Source organism: Mus musculus, chromosome 11 (genome assembly GCF_000001635.26).
Source record: "Mus musculus strain C57BL/6J chromosome 11, GRCm38.p6 C57BL/6J".
NCBI classification, from domain to species: domain Eukaryota; kingdom Metazoa; phylum Chordata; class Mammalia; order Rodentia; family Muridae; genus Mus; species Mus musculus.
In genome coordinates, this window is record NC_000077.6 from 106,403,260 (window position 1) to 106,427,030 (window position 23,771).

At 44.9% G+C, this 23,771-nt stretch overlaps 1 protein-coding gene across 1 annotated transcript in view; it reads right to left on the reverse strand.

Annotated features, from left to right (window-relative positions):
* The window catches only part of Ern1 (endoplasmic reticulum (ER) to nucleus signalling 1), a 90,177-nt gene that overhangs the window by 5,640 nt on the left and 60,766 nt on the right, over positions 1–23,771 (reverse strand). The window contains exons 6-19 of the mRNA NM_023913.2: positions 23,554–23,676; positions 20,128–20,229; positions 18,447–18,708; positions 16,760–16,838; positions 15,565–15,730; positions 11,092–11,210; positions 8,364–8,555; positions 6,636–6,903; positions 5,631–5,721; positions 4,801–4,990; positions 4,237–4,336; positions 3,782–3,981; positions 2,463–2,610; positions 189–316 (exon numbers count right to left, since the gene is read on the reverse strand). Of these exons, the coding sequence (NP_076402.1) occupies positions 189–316; positions 2,463–2,610; positions 3,782–3,981; positions 4,237–4,336; positions 4,801–4,990; positions 5,631–5,721; positions 6,636–6,903; positions 8,364–8,555; positions 11,092–11,210; positions 15,565–15,730; positions 16,760–16,838; positions 18,447–18,708; positions 20,128–20,229; positions 23,554–23,676 (2,168 nt within the window). The remainder of the gene's footprint in view (positions 1–188; positions 317–2,462; positions 2,611–3,781; positions 3,982–4,236; positions 4,337–4,800; positions 4,991–5,630; positions 5,722–6,635; positions 6,904–8,363; positions 8,556–11,091; positions 11,211–15,564; positions 15,731–16,759; positions 16,839–18,446; positions 18,709–20,127; positions 20,230–23,553; positions 23,677–23,771) is intronic.

Sequence of the window (23,771 nt, forward strand, 5' to 3'; positions counted from 1 at the left end):
CTAGACTACCTAGCCTGTACTGTGTGAGCCATTCTAGTACATTCCCTTTACACATAGAATCTACTAGCAAATGTCAATCACATTTGTCTTGGTTGTAAACTGTAGGTCATTGGTTTTTCTCACTGCCCTTTTTACCTTTTGAGAATTTGGAGGACATTAGGACTTTGATGGAGAAACAGACCCAGTACCTGGAAAAACTGGAGCTGCTTCTCCAGGCTCCAGAAGAAGGGGTGTTTCAGCACGTGCTTTGCAGAGGGACGCTGCTGGGGATCCATAGCAATCATTTTCTCTATCAATTCACGAGCAATGACGTCCTCTAAAGAGGAAAAAATAAACCCATTATTTCCAACTTATAACCAGATGAAATATCAGAAGGCTTACAAATGTATGTGGTCCCCTACAGTTGTGTGTTTCTGTTACATATATGCGTACAGGTTTGCATGCAGGCTTACAGAGGTCAGAGGCTTATGTTAAGTATCTTCCTTAGTTGCTTTCCGCCTTGTCTTATGAGGTTAGAGTCTCTCACTGAACTTGGGATCACCGATTCAGCTGGCCTGGCTGACCGGCAAGCACCGGAGCCTCCTGTCTCTGCCTCTCTGTCCTGGGTGTTAGGATCCAAACTCAAGTCCTCATGTTTTCCTGGTAAGCACTTTACCACCTGAGCCATCTCTCAAGCCCCTACATGCCCCTTGATACCACCTTCTGCTAAAGGAATTGATTGTAATAAAATTATGAAGAACTCACAGCAAACATCAGTTTGTAACAGATGTTCACTATGTAGCTTGTGAAAAGTAGTGACTAAAAATATCCCAAACCTGAGCTGTTAAAAGGGCGGTGGGGTAAGCCTGGATGGTTAGACAGACGTTCAAGGTAAGGTGAAATGGGCTTGTAATATCAGTACTCAGGAAGCTGATGCAGGAAGATCATGATTTTGAGACAAGTTTGACTTACCCAGGAAGACCTAGGCTAATCTGAACTACACAAAGAGACCCTAATTAAACAAACAAACAAACAAACCCAACCCCCCCAAAAAACAAACAAACAAAACGAACAAAAAAAGATGAATTTGAAAAAATAAGACTATTGTAAATGTATGACTGAACCCCATCCCCACTCCCACCAGGGGCCAAGCAGCTCAGGCTTACCTGGAACTCTCTGTGTATCCTAGGCTGGTCTCAAATTTGAGATTCAGCATCCTAAGCCTTAGGATTACAGGTATGTTCAACCACCCATGTGTATGTATATATGTATGTATGTATGTACGTATGCATGCATGCATGTATGTATGTGTAGGGGAGGACATGTATATGTAACACAGCACACATGTGGAGGTCAGAGGACAACTTGTAGGAAGTTAGTTTTCTCCTTCTACCATGTGGGTGGGTCCTAGGGATTAAACTCCAGTCATTAGGTGTTCAGGCAAATACCTTTAACCATTGATCCATCTTGCTAACCCATTAACCCCATCTTTTTGTTGTTGTGCAGTCTTGGCTGTCTGAGAACTCACTATGTAGATCAGGTTGGCCTTGAATTTATAGATTTATAGCACATGCCTCTGATGTGCTGAGATTAAAGCTGTGTGCCACTACTCCCAGATCCACTTTTATAAAAGTAAGTACACATATCTAGATAGGCAATAGAATAACATATACAAAGGAATTGACAGCAGATACCCATCTCTGTATAATGAAAATATGGGGGCTGGAGAGATGGCTCAGCGGTTAAGAGCACTGGCCACTTGCTCTTCCAGAGGTCCTGAGTTCAATTTTCAGCAACCACATGGTGGCTCACAACCATCTGTAATGGGATCTGATGCACTCTTCTGGTGTGTCTGAAGACAGCTACAGTGTACTCATATAAATGAAATAAATAAATCTTTAAAAAGAAAAAGAAGCCGGGCATGATGGTGCACACCTTTAATCCCAGCACTCAGGAGGTAGAGGCAGGTGGATTTCGGAGTTCGAGGGCAGCCTGGTCTACAGAGTGAGTTCCAGGAGCCAGGGCTACACAGAGAAACCCTGTCTCGGGGGGAAAAAATGGGTCTTTATGCTAATGTGTTTTTCTACAATGCATAAGGGGAACCCTCATAAGCAAAACAATTATTTCATTTTAATCTTTTCATACTATGGTGCTTTGATCTAATATATTCTAGCAAATTTCCCAGTTGGGAGGAAATATGCATTGTGTCCGAGCCAGCAGAGTAAGGAGAGCCTGTGTATCCCTGCTGGGCAGACTATGTCTTGTAACCACAGCCATAACACAACAGAGTCCAGTGTAGAGAGCACAGGTCCTCCCATATGCCAGCCAGTCAGGCCCTCTGATCAGAGTCCCCAGGTCAGTGCCTCGCTCTGTGCTCCAAGGATGCTCTTAGGCAGCCTCTGTCAGCTCTGTATGGCTCAGCACTTCCTGAGGCCAGACAGGCAGTATGTTGGAAGGTGCTGCCACCCAGACCACCTGCTCACCATGCTTGTCTGAGTGGAAACAGTCAAGGTTGCAGGCGCCCAGGAGGATGTTGGCCTGCCGCTGCAAGGATTTGCCAAAAGGATGGTTGCCCTCAGAGATGACATAGTAAAAGACACAGCCTGCAGAAAAGATGTCCACCGTGTAGGTCTGAAAGAAACAGAGTCGGAGGTCTCAGACAGCCATCACTTCATTCACAGCCCTGACTTCACTTCAGCCCCTACTGATCAGTGGCTAATGAATGTGAATTGTCCAAAACAGCAAGGGGACACCCTGAATTATTGCCCTAGTGTTCCGATTGATGTCAAGGTCATTGGCTTATGGGCTGACAACCTGGGATGCTTGGCTCTGCCAGGTGCCCAAGTTAGTCACTGATCAGGGTACAATCTGCCATCACACTCATCCTTGGCAGGGACCTATAATCTATTCTTGCCTGAAACATTTCTCTTGAATCTACACAGTTGTTTTGTTTTTCAAGACAGGGTTTCTCTGTGTAGCCCTGGGAATACTAGAACTCACTGTGTAGACCAGGCTGGCCTTGAACTCAAAGATCCACCTGCCTCTTCTCTGGAATCTAAACAAGCCTCTAGTCTTAACTTCTAGCTTACAGAAAATACAGAGAGCTGTGAAGCGATGCCATGAGGAAATGAGCAAGCAGCTTGGAGTGGGAATTAAAGGGCGTCTCAAGAGTAAGCATCAGAGAACAGAACAGGGAGGGAGGCTGCGGGGATGCGGAGATGCAGTCCAGTTCAGTCCTGGAAGACAAAACTAGCTGGGAAAGGCTTGGGAGTTTCTGGGGGAATGCGGACAGGGAGATGCTGGTGGCTCGGGTGTGGCAGGGAGGTGGTAGGAGAGGGTCTGTCCTTAGAGAACGGGACGGCAGCATTTAGTGGCGAGGGGCCAAGATCTCTGCTCCTTTATAAGTACATGGCATAGCCGCAGGTAAATAGAGAAAGGCAGACAAATGTATTATGTGTTAACAGTGGTTCCTGTGAAGGTCAGGAAGAGGTGGAAGGGGTGAAAGTACATAGATCTTAATATTCTTCCAACTTTCTGTACGTCTAGCAATTGTTAAAAGTCTGGGGAAGTGAAAATTGGAGGTCTGCTCATTGTAGACAAGGCCTGACTCTCCAGGTTCCCAAAGGAAAAGAGGGTACAAGTGATGGAAGGGTTGGGAGAGACACTGTTCACACCTGTCTGTCTTAGAACATGAAACGTTTGAAGAGATGTCATTCTGTAAGCATATATGCCTGGCACCCAAACCTTGAAATATAATGGGCTGGTGCTGTGGTTTTCTTTTAAAATATTGCCATTTACTTACAGGGTTGTCCTTACAGTCTTCACTCAGCATCTCTGGGGCGATCCACCCTTCAGTGCCAGGTACCCCTGAACGGCGGCTGAAACTGTGCCTGCCCACTGCCAGCTTCTTGCAGAGGCCAAAGTCAGAGATCATCGCCTTGATCCTGCCATGTGCGTTGGGCATGGAGAGGAGAATGTTGTGGGGCTTCAGGTCTCTGTGAACTAGGAGAGAACCCCAAATTCATCCATGCTTACCATGAGTGGCCCCAGCTTCCTACATGGGCTGTGGATCTTTGTCAGCTTCCTAAATACCTGCTGTCATCTTCAAAATGTTCAGTGTTCAATTACCTAAGGTTCTTTCTCAAATTCCTATACAACCTGTCAAGAGACCACTTACACACACACCCCTTTCTCCTGTGAAGGTCAGGAAGCCGCCCTATCCTGGGCCTTTTAGTCTGGCAAAGAGGATACTCTTACCAATGTTGAGAGAATGCAGGTGTGCCAGGCCTGAGGTGGTCTGATGAAGCAGGGTGATGGGCTCGAGGCCAAGGTGGGCAAAGTCCTTCTGCTCCACATACTGTAAGAGACACATTGGCAAGGTCACAGCACATAACCTTCAGAACTCTGTATTTGTGACTGGTGTTCAAGTGGATGTGTATGTATGTATGTATGTATGTATGTATGTATGTATGTATGTATATTTGTATGTGTGTGCATATACATATACAAGTTTAAGAAGAGTAAATAAGGCTGGAGAGATTGCTCAGCGGTTAAGAACACTGACTACTCTTCTGAAGGTCCTGAGTTCAAATCCCAGCAACCACATGGTGGCTCACAACCATTCATAATGAGATCTGACACCTTCTTCTGGTGTCTCTTAAGACAGCTATAGTATACTTACATATAATAATAAATAAATCTTTTTAAAAAAGCATAGTAAATATATACTTTCTGAATAAATGGCAGTTAGTGGGAAAAGAGGCTAGTGGCTATGGCAAAGCTGTCACTGACCCTGGGTACTAGAAAGCCAGCTAGACCCACCTCTTGTAGGGTGGCTGCACACAGCTCGATAGCAATGTACTGGAACTGCCGGTCCTTCTCTGTGCAAAAGTAGCGGATCACATTTGGGTGCTCGTCTGATTCTCGAAGCAGCTGGACCTCACGGTCGGCAAAGCTAAAACACTCAGGGAGGATCCTCTTCACGGCCACATCTCGGTTGTCAAACATACCTCTGTAGGACAAGTAGTAGTTGAGTCTAGTTAGTGCACATTGGGCTGTAGACATGAGATCAGCTCTGTAAGATGCCAGTGTTCCTTATTCCAGTATCAGCCTCCTCAGCTTCAAGATCCAGAGGCCTTGGCCAACCACCACCAACTCACCAGTTGCTGTCCTGACTAGTACTAAGTCAACTTGACACAAACTAGAGTCATTCAGGAAGATGGACTCCTAACTGAAAAAACAGCTCCCTAAGATTTGCCCATAGGCAATTCTGTAGTATGCTTTCCGAATTGGTGATTGCCCAGCACATTGTGAGGGGTACCACCCCTGGGCAGGTGCTCTTGGGGTATATAAGAGACAGGCTGAGCAAGCCAAGAGGACAAGCCAGTAAGCAGCACTTCTCCATGGCTTCTATTTCAGTTCCTGCCTTGAGTTCACATCCTGACTGTGATGTGGAAGTATAAGTAAAATAAGCCCCTTCTTCCCCAAGTTGCTTTTGGTCATGGTATTTTATCACAGCAACAGAAACTCTTAAGACAGTGTGGGAACTTACTGGAGGCAAGGCTCACCTGCCTTGATCATCACTTTGACCTGCTAGGCCTCCGGAACCTGACAAGATTCACATAGCTGGGGGACTGGGCCATACCACTCACTTGTATACAATTGTGCCCTCAGCTCCATGACCCAGGACATCCTTGGGGCAGAATGAAATTTTCCCAACAATCACCATTCTGGTTTCCTCATCTGGGACAAAACAGGAAAAAGAAGAGATCATTTTAAACGGACATCCCCTAAAGTACTTTAAGAATGTCAGGGCTCCCAGATTCCTGAGTAAGATGTGGAGTTTAAGAGGCTCTATATTCCCAGACTCCTGGCGGGCAAGAGTCAGGCCCACTGATCGGGACCCCTGCCTCCTCCCCAACATTTTGCCCCTGCTCCTACGTTCTATTTCTGCTTTTACATCATCTTTACATTATCTCAGGAGTCTTAAACTTTTCCAAAGAGAAGAATTCTGTGTGGAACCTCATATTTAGTTAATAGTGAACAACAACAATAACAACAACAACAACAACAAGAAGGATACCTCAAAGATCCATATCTAAAACATCCCAGTATGGTCTGACAGTAAAACAAAGAGTTTGCTTAGAACTAGAAGCGCTGGGGTTCCTTCACATCTCGGTGGCAATCCTCCCAGGATGTGGCCTGACAATGTCTAAGCCCACTCCCCAAGAGGAAAATAGGCCATTGCTTCACTTCTGAACCTGGCCAGTGCTGGGTCTTAAGAATTCACTTAAGCCGGGCGTGGTGGCACTCGCCTTTAATTCCAGCACTTGGGAGGCAGAGGCAGGCAGATTTCTGAGTTTGAGGTCAGCCTGGTCTACAAAGTGAGTTCCAGGACAGCCAGGGCTACAGAGAAACCCTGTCAATAAATAAGCAATTAATTAATTAATTAATTAATTAATTAAAAATTCACTTAAGCCAGATGGGAAGATGGGAAACTTCCCTCTGGCCAATAGCAGTTCAGAGCCTTTTATCCAGAGATCAGTAGGTAGGAGGAATCCAGGGAAGAAAGAACAGTGAGCCCTCAGGAATCCGGGAAGAGCATGCTTGCTCTGTGTTCCAGGTATTGCTCCCAGATACAATGGGGAACTATTTACCCTCATCATCCTGCTCCAGAGAGGGGCTGGTGCCGGCCCTGGAGGCAGAGCTGCTGGGGTGGAGGGAGTGGTTGGAGGCTCTGGGGGATGGGCTGGGGCTGCTGGTGCCAGAGCTCTCTGAGAAGGGGCCAGATGAATCCAGGAACTCAGGGTCCTGGGTAAGGTCTCCGTGTGGGTGGAAGGGCAGCTGCTGCTGCTGCAGGAGCTGAATCTTCTCCAGCTCCTTCTGGAACTGTTGGTGCTGGAGCTGACGCTGCTGATGCACGCTCTGTGAAGAGAATCCCACAGCCAGGCTAGTTCCAAGTAGAATAAGTCAGAGGGAGACGTGTTCCCTGTGGCCAATGAGTCAGGCTGGCCTTATTTGAATGCTAAGGCACAAGGTCAGAGAGAAGCCATAACAAGACAGAATTGGTTCAGTAATCTTACACTTCTGTAGGGCCCAGTCTAACCCTGGAGGGGGCTGGTGAGATTGAGTGGTCACCAGGAGGAGCTGTCCCTGAATAGAGGTTAGAAGGGGGGGGGGGGGGCAAAGTCTAGAAGGCATGCTGGGAGCAGTGTAGGTGGGGCTGAACCTGGTGCCTGCTCCTAAGGGCCTAGTCCCATCTTCCTGCTGCCCAGACCCTCTTCTCAATACTCTGAAAGCTCTGCTTCACCATCAGGAGAAACATCAGTGGTCTGTACACATTCTTGTCTGGGCATGGAAGGTGCACTAAAAGGGAGTTTTCTAGCTCTTTTTGAATCTGGGGTCAAAATTCCGGGAGTGCCATCTAGTAGCTCGAAGGCACATTGCCTCCCAGAGTCTAGTTTCTTTTTCTGTGGACAGAGAATAAATAATAATGACCTCACAGGACTGTGTGAAGTTAGAAAGATTAGGTAATGACACTTTGCCCACAGAAAGCAAAGCATACAAAATCTGTCTTCCCTACCCGATAGAGATGTGAGCTGCCTATGTGCTGGTATTCTGAGACAATCCCACAGGCTTGCTGAGGGACTTCTGTCTTCCCTACTCAGATACAGCAGCTTATTTTGACTTGTTTGTAACTAGGAAGTGAAAGGAACCACTATACCAGTCTTTACCCGTCAGCAGGTCTCACTCCTAAGTAGTGTGAGGAGCACATTTTCATCTGTTATCTATCCTTCCTTTAAAAACACAATTCAATTAACTATTTTAAATAATCTTAGGCAGAGCTATATATCAGCTAGTTTACCCTTTCTTAAAAAACACTAAGATTTAGTTACAAATTGTCCTTTTGGGAGCTGGAGAGATGGCTCAGTGGTTAAGAGCACTGACTTTTCAGAGGTTTTGAGTTCAATTCCCAGCAACCACATGGTGACTCACAACCATCTGTAATGGGATCTGACGCCCTCTTCTGGTGTGTCTGAAGACACTGACAGTGTACTCATATACATAAAATAAATCTTTAAAAAAACAAAACAAAACCGTTCTTTTATGAGAAGCTAGTATCTCTAATTATGTTTTTGAAGATAAGCAAATACTTCTCTTTTTTCCCCTCACAATATAGCCCTGGCTGGTTTTAAACTTGCTATGTAGACCAGGGTAGCCTTAAAGTTCTAAGTGTTACAGTGTGTGCAATACCACATCTGTCTCAAATATTGACTTTTAAATATGAAACATGTTGCCTGCTTTTGTGTGGCCCTGACTGACACCCAGTGACTGACAGAGGAGTACCAGAACTTGGAGGATACTAAGAAAGAGCAAAGCCTTACCAGGGGGTAAGTGATGATGAACGCCACCCATCCAACCAGCAGGAAGGTGCTCAGGATAATGGTAGCCATGTCCTTGAGCATGGAGTCCACGGGGGCCTCAGGCTTGGCAGGGGCGCGAGCGAGCTTCTCCTCCACATCCTGAGATACGGTGGTCGGTGTGTTGTCTGAAGTCTGGCCAACTATGTTGATAACCTTGTATGGAAGAGATTTTCTAAATGTCTAGCCAGATAGAGATGAAGTTGGCACTCGAGAGAAGCCATGTCTATTTAAAATGTAGGACTAAAATGAAACTTTTTTCTAGTTCATCAAATTCTGATGGACCACATAACTGTTCCCTCTTTTTAAGCAATTGCTGTGAGAGACCATACAATTCTACAGTGATGCTGCCATTGTTCAGAGATTTTAGAACAATATATTTGGAAATACCTTTAGACCCTGACATTCTTTAAAAATTTTCAATGGTAAATTACAACTCTTCTGAGAGTAGATTTTCTAGTTAAGGAAAACTGTAAAATCACCTAAGTCAGATATTGAAAAAAGTCTAGTGAAAGTTGGTCACCAATTTGATACCTTTTTACACAGAAAAATAAAGCTAGCCAGGCATGCAGAAGGTTCTGGGTTTAATCCCCACACTACAAACAAATAAAAGCCTGGTCTACAGAGTGAGTTCCAGGACAGCCAGGGATACACAGAGAAACCCTGTCTCAAAAAAACCAACCAACCAACCAAACAAACAAAAAAAGTCAGATGCAGTAGACGTGTATGTGCACCTGTAAGCCCATCAGTGGGGTGAGGTGGTTGAGGTGGAGACAGGAGGGTCACTAGAGCTTGCCCATCATCAGGCCACCTCAGAGTCAGAGAGACTCTGCCTCAAAGGAAAGAAGGTGGTGAGCAAGAGTAGAATACCCAACATCTTCTAGCCTCTTTACACTTACGCACACCCCCATACTGTACCACATACACACGCACACCAACAAAAAACAAGATGGTTGTTCGTATGTATATATGTGCAGGCATATACCTAGCAGACCTAATAAAGCCATTTTCTTAGGTTGTTTTTCCAAAGTTAGAGAAAAGTATCAGATGCCTTTATTAAATGCTTATGAAAAATAAAATAAACAAAAAGTAAATGATTGTAGAAGTTCCAAATTAAATCAGATAAGCATGTAGCTTCCTTCCAAGTTCCTCAGAATTTCAGAGGTTTCCTGGAACAGTTCAGAAAAACGCACTGATCTGTACACAAACAGCTGTGTTCTCTGTTTGTCCAGCAAAGCTAACACAGCTTCCTGGCCCTGCACACTGTGTTTTCCTTCTTTTATTTTATTTAGTTTTTTTTTTAAGATGTAGTTATTTATTTTATGTATGTAAGTGCACTGTAGCTGTCCTCAGACACACCAGAAGAGGACATTGGATCCCATTACAGATGGTTGTGAGCCACCATGTGGGTGCTAGGAGTTGAACTCAGGAGCCCTAGAAGAACAACCCATGCTGGTATGTGTGCATTGAACCCATACACGGTTTTGCACATCCTTACGTCACTACAGTCTCTCCTGCCAGACACAGCTTTGATGCCCTTCTCCCCACTTCCAGTTGCTCTGAGTCCACTCAGGTATATGAACACCTCTTGTGTTCATGCCTCTCTTATAGTGCAGTGCATGGGGAGCATGGCTTATTTGTTATATAGCATGTGGCTGAGAAATCTGTGCTGAGCATGTGACAGGAAGAATATTTATTTAGATATTAGCTGTTCAGGAGTGTTTAAAAAGACAGTTGTGGGGCTGGAGAGATGGCTCAGTGGTTAAATTCAGGTACTGCTGTTGCAGAAGATCTGAGTTTGGCTCCCAGGATCACCTGTAATTCCAGTTGTCTAGCTTCTTTGGCCCTTTGTTTATACCAGCAAGATGGCTCAGTGGCTGAAGACACTTCAAGTCTGACAATCTGAGTTTGATCTCTGGGTGAAAGGAAAAACCAATTTCTGCCAAGTTGTCCTGACTTTTACACCTTCACCATGGCATATGTACGTACACACACACACACACACACACACACACACACACTATCAATGTAAAAAAAAATTTTTTTTCAAAGACCCCTTTGCTCAAGCTCAGCTGGTTAAATATAAACTTTGACCATGACTATCTCTGGGCATAAGATTAATTGTATTCTCTAGTATGCAATAATAAATATTCAGGACTTTAATAAGATCTTCAAGCAATACAGTTCAAGATCTCTGTTTTAGAAACCAGCCTATTCCTCCAACTCAGCTAATACCATTGATGATGAACAGAGACATTGCACCCTGGACTTAAAAGACTGTAATATTCCTCTGCTTTTAAATAAAACCTAAAGCCAGCACATGACTTTAATCCCAGAATTTAGGAGACAGAGGGTAAGTAGATTTGTGAGTTTGAGGCCAGTCTGGAGTTCAGGCCTGAATTACTGGCTTACCAAGGCCTTCAGAAACCTCCAAGTCCCCTTTGCTGCCCATGCAAGCCAGGAAAAAAGTCTCCAACACTCTGATATCTGACCAGGAAGGCAATAGGACGCACCAGAAGATGGAGGCAAGACAGTAAGTCTGAGGGCTCTGAGGGCTCTTGACTAAAGCTCCCAGCTTCTGCTTAGAGGCCCTTTCCACTCTGGTTCTCTGAGAAGATCTGGGGTAGGCCCTGACCCAGCTCCCTAACAGCTGTGAGGAGAAGCTGGAGTCACTGGTTCACTTCCCACTCACTTCCTCAAAGCTCCTTTTTTCTGAATCAGCAGGAATCACATTTTCTCGATGTTTGGGCAGGTTGTTAGGAAATCTCTCCAGCATCTTGGTGGATGCAGACAGAGGAGTTTCATGGTGTCCTACAAGAGGAAACAAACCTTTAATGAGAACAGTCTCCAGGGAGTGGTAGCTCTCAACACAAAATTTTACAGCTCTCTACCCTCTGAGGGAGTCTTTCCTACAATGCAAACTCATAGCTACACAACGAGAAAAAGGTAAATAGAGCTGCTAGAGAATTAGTGTGCAAACAGAGTATTTTTTGGTTGGTTGTTTGGTTTTTCAAGACAGGGTTTCTCTGTGTAACAGCCCTGTGCATTCAAGACCAGCCTGGTTCACAAAGGGAGTTCCAGGACAGCCAGAGCTACATAGTGCAACCCTGTCTCGAAACAAACAAATACCTCAAAAACACTCCCTGTCCCCCAGTAGAAATGTTAGGGCTGGGGAGACAGTTCAGTCAGTAAAGTGCTTGTGAAAGCAGGAGGACCCTGCTCAATCCCCAGAACCCATATGAGAAAAGCCGGTCAAGTGTGTGTAATCCAGTGGGGAGATGGAAACAGGGTGAGCTCTGGAACTTGTCCCATAGCTAGCCTAACCTAATCACTGAATACCGATGAGAGACTTTTTCAAAAAGCAACAGAGGAATGACAACTGAAGGTGTCCTCTAGTCTCCACACAAATGCAAACATACACCTGCACACACATGTGAAATACAAGTTTTAAAATAAAACAAGATTTATTAATTGACAGCAGAATGCAGTCTTCTGCTTTTTAAAAATAGTTTACTCTTCTTATTATTAATTACATGCCAGTGTGTGGGTATGTGCAGTGCTCAAGATAGGTGACAGATTCCCCCTGGAGCTGGAATTACAGGTGGTTGTAAGCCACTTAACATGGGTGCTGGAACCAAACTTGGGTGCTGGAACCAAACTTGGGTCCTATGCAAAAGCAGTTTGTGCTCTTAACCATTGAGCCACTTCTCTGGCCCAGTATTCTGTTTTGTTTTGTTTTTTGTTTTTTTGTTTTTTTAAATTTTGAATTTTGACCACAATTTAAACATGATTTCACAATTCCTTGATCTCATCAGCTTCCTAAGGTCCAAGTTACCATTTATATGTGTGTCTTTTTTTTAATTAAGAGTCATTTTTTAAAGATTTATTTATTATATGTAAGTACACTGTAGCTGTCTTCAGACACTCCAGAAGAGGGCGTCAGATCTCGTTACAGATGGTTGTGAGCCACCATGTGGTTGCTGGGATTTGAACTCTGGACCTTCGGAAGAGCAGTCGGGTGCTCTTACCCACTGAGTCATCTCACCAGCCCTTGTTTTTGTTTTTTTACAAGTAAAATAACTTGTGAGGGTGCATGTATTCAACTCAGGAAGCAGTGTGATGCTTCAAAGTTCAACAAGTTCTTTCATTGCTTTTTCTAGTAGCATCAGTCTAGTTAGGCTACCGAGGTCCCTTCTGCACATTTCCAGTGTTCAGGCAGAGTTCTAGTCCTTCTCCAAGCTACACCTGAGCTTCCATCTAAGGAGTGGTGAGTAGCTGAGAGAATGAGAGAAGTAGGTGCTGGCTGGACAGGAAGAGTGGTGCCCACTCACTTGCTGCTGTCCTGTACATACTAGTTCATGACCGCCTGACATTCAGCACACTTCCATTCCATTGTCTATGTGTGCAATAAAAGAAACCGGGCTTGAAAAGCCCCAGCAGTTTCCCTTCTTTCTGTTCTGATCACTGGATGAGCTCTTAGCTTGATTCAGGCCTTTTCCTCTGTACTGTTCTTCTTTGTGGCTGTGTGTAGATCACAGGTTAGCCTGAGGTATCTTCCTCAGTTGCTTCTCTATCTTACTATTATTTAAAGAGACAGTCTCTCACTGAAATTGGAGCTGAGTGTTTCAACTAGATTGGCTGGCCAGTGAATCCTGGATCCTCCCGTTTCTGCCTTCCTATACTTAGCTTTTCAGTTTGTTTTTTTTTTGTGACAAGGTTTCTCTGTGTAGCCTGGCTGACCTCAACTCAGTGTGTACCAAGATAAAGCCTGACAGGAACTAGCCAGAGCTTGCACCTCTTGATCTGGAAAGTCCCTCTTTAATCCCTCATCTGACCTCAATCTTACCAGGCTTTTGTCACTTATAGTGTGACATGGTTCGTTCAGGAAAACCTACTTTTGTTCTGAACCATCACAAATTTTCTCATGCATACCATGGCCTGCTGAGGCATGCTTTGCTCTACAAAGGGGCATGCATGCTTTTCTCACATGTGGCTGCCTATGTCAGAATTCTGCGTCAGACTTGGTATCTGAATGTAAGCAACCATGGGTTACCGATGACAACCAACAAAAATGATCAACAGCCAGGAAAATGAAGCTGTCCTTCCATGGGCCACTCTGCATTACAGTGTTCTGTCTACCTCATTCCCTGATGTCCTACTGTGAGAGGACATGTCTGTAAGGCCTACCAATAGACTGCTGGAGATGTCACTGAGTTTCCTTATAAACAGGCTCCCACTGAAGAAGGATGTTCAATAATATCCCACTGTACACGCAGGACCTATCTCTGCTGGTACAGGGCCAGCTTACTGCATTGGGTCACCTTCATGACTATTTGACAAAGCACTAGGGGATGTTGAACACCAGGTCAGGGTCACTGCTGGGGGCAAAAAACAGAACAAACCCCACCTTCTGATTTAATTAGATCCACTTTATTTTCAAGATGAATGTGAAGGTAGACTATCTTGCAGTCTTCCACAAGAACCACAGGGCCTATCTTGACATTAACAGGTATAAACAGTGGCCCTGGTCTATGAGAAGATTGTTATGTATTCCCACTGCCTTATTTTAAGCTGAGCAGTTACAGAGTTCCTCAAAGGGGACCTCAGAATTGTGAGACCCTTACTTAGCTACCCTCTTAGAAGTTTGTTAGGCTTCCTAGTTGTCTTACTCTGACCATTTAAAGGGATTTTAAAGGGATCTCATTTTCCAGTTCTGCCACGGAGACTCCTCTGGCACATTTTCAGTACCTTCATACACATTTCCTTTGTGCTACTTCTTAACCACTGCCAGGCAGTTTATGGACCCTTCATTGGTACATAAAACCGAGTAGCCGTATAATTCTAATGAGCCCTTGCTAGTTAGTGATAACACTATACTATGGCTGTTGCTGTACTTCTATAGCAATGTGTGAAGAGTGAATGTATTAGTCAGTGTTCTCTAAAGATTTAATACACACACACACACACACACACACACACACACACACAGCTATGAAGAAGTAAAAGGCACAAAGAACAGGATCTTTCAAATGGCCTGCCAATAGACTGATCGGAGCTCCAGCACACCCAGTTCCCCTGCAGCACTCTCTTAGGTATTCATATACTGGTCCAGACCCATTGCCTGGCAGGTCCTGCTGCCTTCTGTGCCCACACATACTCTTTTCTCTACCCACATCTACCTAGTCTGCTGGGACTCAGACCACCTCTCACGTTTAGGCTAGGTCATCAGAATTGGTGTGTATTGTTAGTATATATAGGGCACAGGAAGGAAAGATCTGATTTAAGAAAATCCATCCTGCTCTAGTTACTTGGGATATTTGCCAGGGACCCAATCACCCTCACTTCTGCCTTTGTTTGCAATACTCACTGCCTTGGGGTATAATCTCAACCTCTTATCTTTGTAACCAGGCCTTTAATTCACTCCCAGGGTCAAGGATAGTAAGGGCAACAACAATGGGAAGAAGAAAAAAAGATAAGGCCAGGGTGCATCCCAGAGTCAAAGCATGCTTGGCACGCTTAAGGCCCTGGTCTCTGCCTTAGCAAATGGGAGGGAGGAGAGAAGCCAAGTATGTGGGAAACAGGGACTGAATGAATTGGGGGTCACCTGAGTAACATAGTGACATTCTGTCTCCAACAATATGAAACAAACCAAAAAAATCAGACCGAGAAAAAGAAACTCCCCAAGAGCCTTTCTGTGAGGGCCCAGGAACAGCGCAGACTCTTCATGGTTGTTGATTCTGGTTTCTCCTCAGATTGCTAAGTATTTTGCCTTTATTTCCACAACTGTCACTCATCATAGGTCTTAAACTTGTCCTGCCCAGCCTCTTATCCACACTGATTCCTATTCCAAATGACAAGTCCCAGTATTCTTATAGAGTGGAAATAACAAGGGTACCCACCTCACATGGTCACTGTGAGGAACAGGGAGCAGACATTGCCTGAAATTTACACCAAATGTTTCAATCTTGGAGAGAAACTGGTTTTTTTGAGACCTGATTAAGCAACCTGGAACTCCTTGAAAATAAAAATATTCCCAGGCCTAAACCATCTTGACATGGACAGAGCACACAATGCATTCACAATGAAGAGCAGCAGTAAACCAGCAGGGCTGGCTTTTGCCCACCAGGGGGCAGTATGTTACCACCTAGCAAGAAGCAGCTCTTACCTATGAGAAGCCAGTAATTCCTCAAGTAGTTCAGCTTGCTCTTCCCTTTGAGTCCAGGGTCAAACTTGAGGTCTGTGCTGGGAGTGATCACACACTCTCCTTTGTCTCCAATGGTGACGCCATCTGTCTGGGGGCCTTCCAGCAAAGGAAGAGTGCTGCCTCGAGGCTGTGGAGATGGGATGCGGTGAGCTGCAGGGCTGGCAGGAGAGGTTTCCCAAGGTCCTAAAGGTTTCCCTAAAGGGACAGTTGTGGCTCACGCAGCTCAACAATCATCATCCATCAAAGCATGACACAAAGATCCTGGGACTGGGCAAGGGACACTCTACTGACATCTTTTCAGATTGTTTGCTTAAGACAGAACTCAAGCAGCCCAGGCTGTTCTTGAACTCTAGACTCTCCTGTTTGCATCTCGCAAGTGCTGGGATTACAGGCATCAACTATCATGTCTGGTCCTGCCATGTCAGGTTTGCATGTTTGGGTACCGAGAACCAGGAAGAACATGCATGATAGAACTCCGAGAAGCTACTATCAGAAATTCTATGAAACCATGTAAGAATCTATATGGTCACAGATGACGCAACTGACAGTGTGGAATAAACTGCTGAGTTGTTAGACACTGATGAGTTGATAGAGTCAGGAGTGGCCTCACTGCTGCAGCAGCCAACCAACTCACCAGGCAGCCAGTATACAACCAGCCAGTCCAGGCACAAGCACATCAGGAGTGTAATGTCCCAGTCACTCGGTGAGAGTGCTCAAAGCAGGCTGGAGAAGCCTGAGGAGGCATGGAGCACTCACAAAAGGATTGAGCAGGGGAAAGGAAGTGAGAGACCAGCAACTGAAGCTCAGAAGAAAGAATAGGGAAGTTTGGGTGATCATGGGAAGCATGTGCTTCTCTGGACCATGCAACCCTGAAAACTAGCAGAGTGGTAGGTAGGCAGGGTGGGACTGGCTGGAAGAAAGCCTGACGGTTAGATCTGAACACAAAGCCATAGGGAGTGAGTCTTTCCTGGCTTCAGGGAGCTGCTTCTGTCAGCATCTGCTTTCAGCAGGATGTGGATTTATAGAAGCCGCTCATGATTCACTCAGCTCTGCACTTCCCCTTCCTAACCAGACGTTTACACAAAACTCAATGTCACTTTTTGCTAGAACAAAAGCAGTCAAGAAACTGCATCTTTAGGTCCCACACTCGACTCACCACGACAGCAACCCCCTCATGCACCATTGAGGGAGAGGCATAGAGGCTGGTGGAATACTTCCCAACATACAGAGTAGGCCTGAGGAAAAAAACCAGAAACATACATCTTAAGTCATTTTATGTCCAAACCCCATACACTGTGGCTTTTAGGATATCAGAAGCATAGACACAAGTGTCAACTGCCACACATGAGCCATGAAACTCTCACAAGGAAACCAGCAAGGTGGCAGGGGTACTGTAGAGTGACAGGGCAGTAGGTCTTCAGGCCCCAGATTTGCCTATCACCTACAGAATGGGAAGCCTCTTTCCCTGCCTGCAAATGGCAGGACTGGACTAGACTGGACTAGACCAGTGCAGCCGAGGAAAGGGCTGCACTGATGACTAGCAGGAGACTCAGCACTTAGCACCTGCTGCCAGTTTCTCAGGTGAGCGAGCCAGCACTCTTTCAGAAGCACTACACTCAGCACTACCATGCTGCTGTGGGCTTTATGAGGACTTCAGGGCTCAGCAAAGGAACAGGTGCTCCATTCCAGATGCTGAGAGCAAAAGGAATGTATCTTGTACAGGGCAGTGCACACCTGTAATCCCAGGACACATAGCACACTGGAGGCCAGCCTAGGCTCACGAGACCCTGCCTCAAATAAAGAAAACAAACAAAGCAAAAAGCAAAATGAGAAAAAAAGAAAGAAACTCCAATCCAAACTGAATGATATTTCTTGGTAATGTGCTCCCACCTGAGATATCACAGAGGGCTGTCTAGTACCAGCATGAAAACAGCGGGAGCTATACCTACAGAGCTACAGTAATTACTACTGTCAAGAGCCTTGGATCAGTCATCTATGAAATTATCCAAAGTTCTTTCTACAAATACCTTCTACCTAAATGGTGTTTCACTATAGACAACAGTTTCACAATATGATTATATTTCAGCTTCTCCACAAATCTATGGAGTAGGAAGATTGAGGCCTAGCTTTTAACAGGTAGAAATGAAGGATACAGCCTGCTGAGTTTTGGTCACATACACTGTGATACTTTTTTTTTCTGATTTTTAAAATGAATATGACATGTATTAAAAATTTTAAATATATAGTCTTGTAATACAGTCTCCCCTCATATTTTGTAGTCAATGTTCAAGAAGTCCAGGTAGGTAGACAATTGTAATCCCATTACTTAGGAAGCTGAGGCCAGCATGAGTTACATAATGGGACTTTCTCTTCAAACCCATAAACATAATACAGAAGCAGAGAGAGAAAGAGAAAGGCAGTGACAGAGAAGTCTGAAGTATAAAGGGGTACTACATGGCTTACATTCTGAGGTTCCGAAATGAGCCAGCGGTTTGTTTGGTTTTTTGGGGGGTGGGGTGGGGGTAATTTGCTTTTCAAGACAGGGTTTCTCTGTAGAGCACTGGCTGTCCTGGAACTCCCTCTGTAAACTAGGCTGTCCTCGAACTCAGAGATCCACCTGCCTCTGTCTATTTTAGCTGGGAATAAAGATGTGCACTACCACCATCCCCCAGCTCAAAACAAGTCTGTGACTCTTGATGTTCTACATGAGCTCAGAGATATCTGCCAATTCCCTGACCCCCCCAGTATAGGGCATATTACACTGTAGCAGTCCCAGAATGCCAAGTTTGTCCTTTGCTGCCTGTTCTGTCCTGTCCTCATCTGTCCCAACTCCTCCAACTCACGTTAGCTTGCTCTTGGCCTCTGTCTCCTTGGGGAATGGATACTTCCACTTGGTGATGCGCCCCACTTCCCCAGACATGAAGGTCAAGTAGCGTAGAGTCTCCACAGCAACGTTGATGTGCACCACCTTTCTCAGGACCTCCCCCTGCCAGACGTAGAAGGCCACCACAGGAGAGGCATAGTTTTGGATCCACAGGACATCCCCAGATTCACTGTCCACAGTTACCACCAGTCCATCGCCATTGGACACAAAGTGGGACATCTCTAAAGACCAAACAAAGCATGTCAGCCACATTCCCACCCAGGGCCTCTTCTCTCGGAGGCTGCACTCGGATCACTGAAGTGGAGGCTTCCAGAACATTCTCAGGTCACAAGAAGTCACTGGTTTGCAATGAACTCTTCAGTTTTAAGACACTGTGATATGCCTGGCTTATAAATGTAAAATAGGCTTCTTTTCCCACCCCCCTGCCTTTTTAAAAAATTACTCTCTCAATAAGTGAGAGTAAATGCTGAGAGGAAAGGAGCGAATGCAGTGCCAATGACGCTAACATTTTATAGCAATCATTGAAAGCCCGGGCACCCAGAGACAGTGTGTGAGGTCCTGAGCCAGAAAGAAGAGTCAGACTTTCAGATACCAGTGTTAAGACAATAAACTTAGGGGCTGGGGAGATGGCTCAGAGGTTAAGAGCACCGACTGCTCTTCTAGAGGTCCTGAGTTCAAATCCCAGCAACCACATGGTGGCTCACAACTGTTTGTAATGAGATCTGACGCCCTCTTCTGGTGTGTCTGAAGACAGCTACAGTGTACTTATTTATAATAATAAATAAAATCTTTGGACTACAGAGAGCAGGGCAGGAGCAAGCAGAGTTGACCAGAGCAAGCAGAGGTCCTAAATTCAATTCCCAGCAACCACATGAAGGCTCACAACCACCTGTACAGCTACAGTGTACTCATATACATAAAATAAATAAATAAATCTTAAAAAAAAAACTTAGTTGCACAGTTATCATCTGAGTTGCAGAATGTGACAGCTACAAGTTATTAGAGTATAAACCATATTTAAATGTGGACTGCCTTTTCTTATCGTGGTACTAGGGATTGGACCCAGGGATTTGAGCATGCTAGGCAAGATTTTTGTTGTTGATTTGTTTTTGAGAGAGTCTCTATGTAGCTCTGGCTGTTTTGGAACTCACTATGTAGACCTAAAACGATTTTTAAGATTCATTTATTGTATGACTATGAGTAAATAGCTGCATGTATGTATTTATGTGTACCACTCTCATGTCTAGTGTCTGCAGAGGCTAGAAGAGGGCATTTGATCTCCTGGAATGGAGTTATAGGCAGTAGTGAGCTGAGCCATCAATGATAGGAACTGAACTCACGTCCTCTGCAAAAGCAACAAGTGCTCTGAGCCATCTCTTCAGCTCCCCAGAGTGGCCCTCTTAATGGAGGTATTGATGCCACATGCTAACGTCCGATTCTATTGCTCACGTGCTGGTAATACATTCCTTCTGTGATACATAAAGACTCAAAACGTGTGCCTTTCCTTCTCTCTGGCTAAAGCTATCATCACAAGCCCATGAAAAACCCAGAACTTGGTGGTAAGGGGTTACTTTGTTAAACTCCTGCTCTCTGGAGCGATCATTTCTATATGTGGAAGGCGCACCCTTTCGCACACTTACTGTAGTCCACGTCGTCTTCCGGCAGTGAGGCTGCATAGTCAAAATAGGTGGCATTCCAGCGGAGCTCCCGGGTCTTGGTGTCATACATGGTGATGGTGTATTCTGGAGAATACAGACTAGTCGGTTACCATGGAGGGATGTAGAACCTACTGAGGTGTTAATATAGTTACAAAAATAACATTTCCACTAAACTGCATCAAGCCTATCCATGTGGAAAGGGAAAGACCAGGTGGAGGACTCAAGTCCCAAACAGAACAAGTCAAGGCTCCCTTGCTCTGCTCTGAAACACACAGTTCATAAATCATTAGCCATGCAATGGCTGTTTTTAGCCACTAAGTTTCAGAGTTCTTTATTACACAGTAAGACATAGGTAATATTAGAAATGGGTTCTTAAGTTAGGCAGTGGTGGCGCGCATCTTTAGTCCCAGCACTCAGGAGGCAGAGGCAGGTGGATCTCTGTCAGTTCAAGGCCAGCCTGGTCTACAGAGTGAGTTCCAGGACAACCAAGGCTACACAGAGAAACTTTGTCTGTCTGTCTGTCTGTCTGTCTGTCTGCCTCTCTCTCTCTCTCTTCCTCTCTCTCTCTCTCACACACACACACACACACACACAAAGGCAGAAAGAAGAAAAGGAAAAGAAAAGAAATGGGTACCTAGAAGTGGCATGGCCATAATGAAAACCTAAAACATGTGGCACTGACGCTGGGACCATGTAGTGGAAGATGGGAAGGTGATAAGAGACTGGGAGATGCAAACTTGGAAGGGCAAGTGAGACCACCACCGTGGGAATCTGAAAGGGGTAGTCCAGGTATGAGCCTATAGCGTAGACACAGTAAGGTTACTGTTTTCAGTCACTTGGCAGACAGAAAAGGTGCATCTGGACTCAGCAGTCTAGCTAATGAGACTCGAGGCGGCAGCAAAAAGTGCTAAATGGTTTTCCTAGCTGTGTATGACATGCTAAAAGACAATGAATTCAGGAAGAAACTGCCAGTTTCAAGCAGAATACAGAGGAAATAAGAGTTCAGGATGGCCTCTCCAGCTGAAAAAGACTCTTTATAAATAAATAAATAAATAAATAAATAAATAAAAAAATAAATGCTAAAAAAAGAGGTCCAGAGTTACCAGCAGGGGGAAAAGTTCCAGGTCAAGGTTAAAATCACACTCAGGTGAGTCTATGCTATCCTTAGAGACCTCAGGGAGAGTTAGGATGAATCTTTAGTTAGGAGGCACTCTACTAGCTAGAGTCATAAGAATGCTGGCTTATGGCACTCTCACATTCTCAACTGGGCATTTGTGGTATGGAATTTATCTAATAGACAGACTATAATTCAATACATGAGAAGCTCACCAAGTTTTTAGAGTAATATTAGTACAATAATCAGATAGTAAAAGGGGGTGGGATCCAGGCTTCCTACTTTTAACAAGGAACACATGAGAAAGCTACAAAATTAGCTGTTTTTTTTTTCTTTTCTTTTCTTTCTTTCTTTTTCTATAGTTCATTTAATTTTACTTCACATGCATTGGTGTGGAGGAGTCAGATCTCTGGAACTGGAGTCACAGGCAGTTGTGGGCTGCCATGTGGGTGCTAAGGATTGAGTCCAGGGCCTCTAGAAGAGCAGCCAGTGCTCTTAATCAGTAAGTCATCTCTCCAGCCCATCTTTTAAAATTAAAGTGTATATATATATATATATATATATATATATATATTATCCTTCACCCTTTGTCCTTCCCTTTTGAACAAGAACATTTATTCAGCCATCCTGTCCCATTGTACACCACGCTGAAGAAGGGAAAGGCACAAGAGGGAAAAACCCTCCTCGCCATCCCTCTCATTTGTTCATTAGGATCTGGTTTCTTGCAGCCCGGGCTGGCATTGCACTCACATGCAGCCAAGGCTAAACTGCATTCCTGATTCTCTTGCCTTTACCTCCCACCCACTGGGATTTCAGATGTGTACACCATGTTCAGTGAAAACTTGTCTCTTTAATCCAGTCTCCAGGCCAGAGGATCCTCTCTCCCATCATGCCTGATACTGATGCCAAGACATTGGGCTTTGGTTGGATTTTAGGGATCTTGGGAGGAGGTGAACGAATTCTGTATGTGGGAAGGTTACACTACTGTAGCCAGAGGATAGACGATGTAAGAGTCACTGCACAGGGCCATCATTACTTCTTTCTCGTATGTGCAAGCCTTTTTTCTTTCCTTTCCTTTTCTCTTCTTTTCTTTTTAAGATATATTTATTTGTTTTATGTATGTGAGTACACTGTTGCTGTCTTCAGACACACCAGAAGAGGGTATCAGATCCCATTATAGATGGTTGTGGGCCAACATGTGGTTACTGGGAATTGAAGTCAGGACCTCTGGTAGAGCAGTCTGTACTCTTAACCGCTGAGCCATCTCTCCAGCCCACAAGCCTTTTTTTTCCTATCAAGAGGCTTTGTCTTTGTCTTCACCCTTGGCTCTGGACCTGTATCGATCAAATGACTGAAGCAGAAGAAAGCTGTGTGAGGCATTCTAATATCCATTTTTGCCCAAGAAGGAGCCATGTCAGAAAGTACAGGCTATTCACATATGTAATGGGGCAAGTTTACAAGGAGCTGAGCCAGAATCCCAGACGAGTCATCTCAGCATGAAGACTGGAGAAGATCTGTGTGTGGAGCCCTCCTGAATTCCTTAGTCAAAGCGTTAGAAACAACAAAATGGCCGTTATTTTTAAGAAACTAGGTTAGGCAGCTTATTATGAAGCAATGGCTAATGGAACAGTGGCTTTATGGACTAAGTGCATACATTCCAAACAAAGCCAGAGCATGTCCAAATTCCCTCCAATACCCAGACAGTTTTTAATCCCTGTGTGAATCTAGGAATCACTCTAAGGCTTTAGTTGATGGAAAAAGGAACAAATCTTAAGTAGTCCTAATGGTTTAGAAATGAGGATACTTGATTTCTATAGGGGAGGATGGCTGCTTTAACAGACTGGTCAACTGGTACATGTGTCCCCAGAACAGGAGTTAAAATGGGGTGTTCCTAAACGAGGTGGGAGCTTGCAGACAGAGAAACAGCTTCACAGAGGAGAGTTTTGAGCAGAGCTGTGAAAGGAGAAAGAACATTTACTTGCCAGACAGTCAAACCAGGCATACTTGGTGGAGAGCGCCACTCTACCGTGAGTCCTTAAAAATAGTACTGCTGTTCTGAGAGCTGTAGGTAGTGCACCCACTTGAAAACACTTCAAGAAGGGCAATGCAGCAGGTGAGTCACAGAGTCATCTGGACACACCCCTGGGCTCTGAAGGGTCTAGAACTCTGGCTGCCTGGAGAGGGCCACTCTGTCCACTTTTTCGAGAACAAACTATTAACAGAGGCCAGTGGAGGAGCTTTGTGCCATCCACTCTAGAAACAGGAGGGCTGTACAGCAAAGGCTTACTTCTTACCTGTCCGTCCAAGATATAGAAGGGAAGTTGATGGGCAGAGACTATCAGCAAAGGCCGATGACAAAGTCTGCTGCTTCTCGCCAGTCAGGAGGTCGATAACATACCAAATATCTTGCTTTTTACCTGAAATGTTAGTGGATACACGGTTAGCATCCACCGCAGATGGAAACTAATGGCATTGCCAAGGTAGCACTTCTAGCCATTCAAAAGCCTCTGTG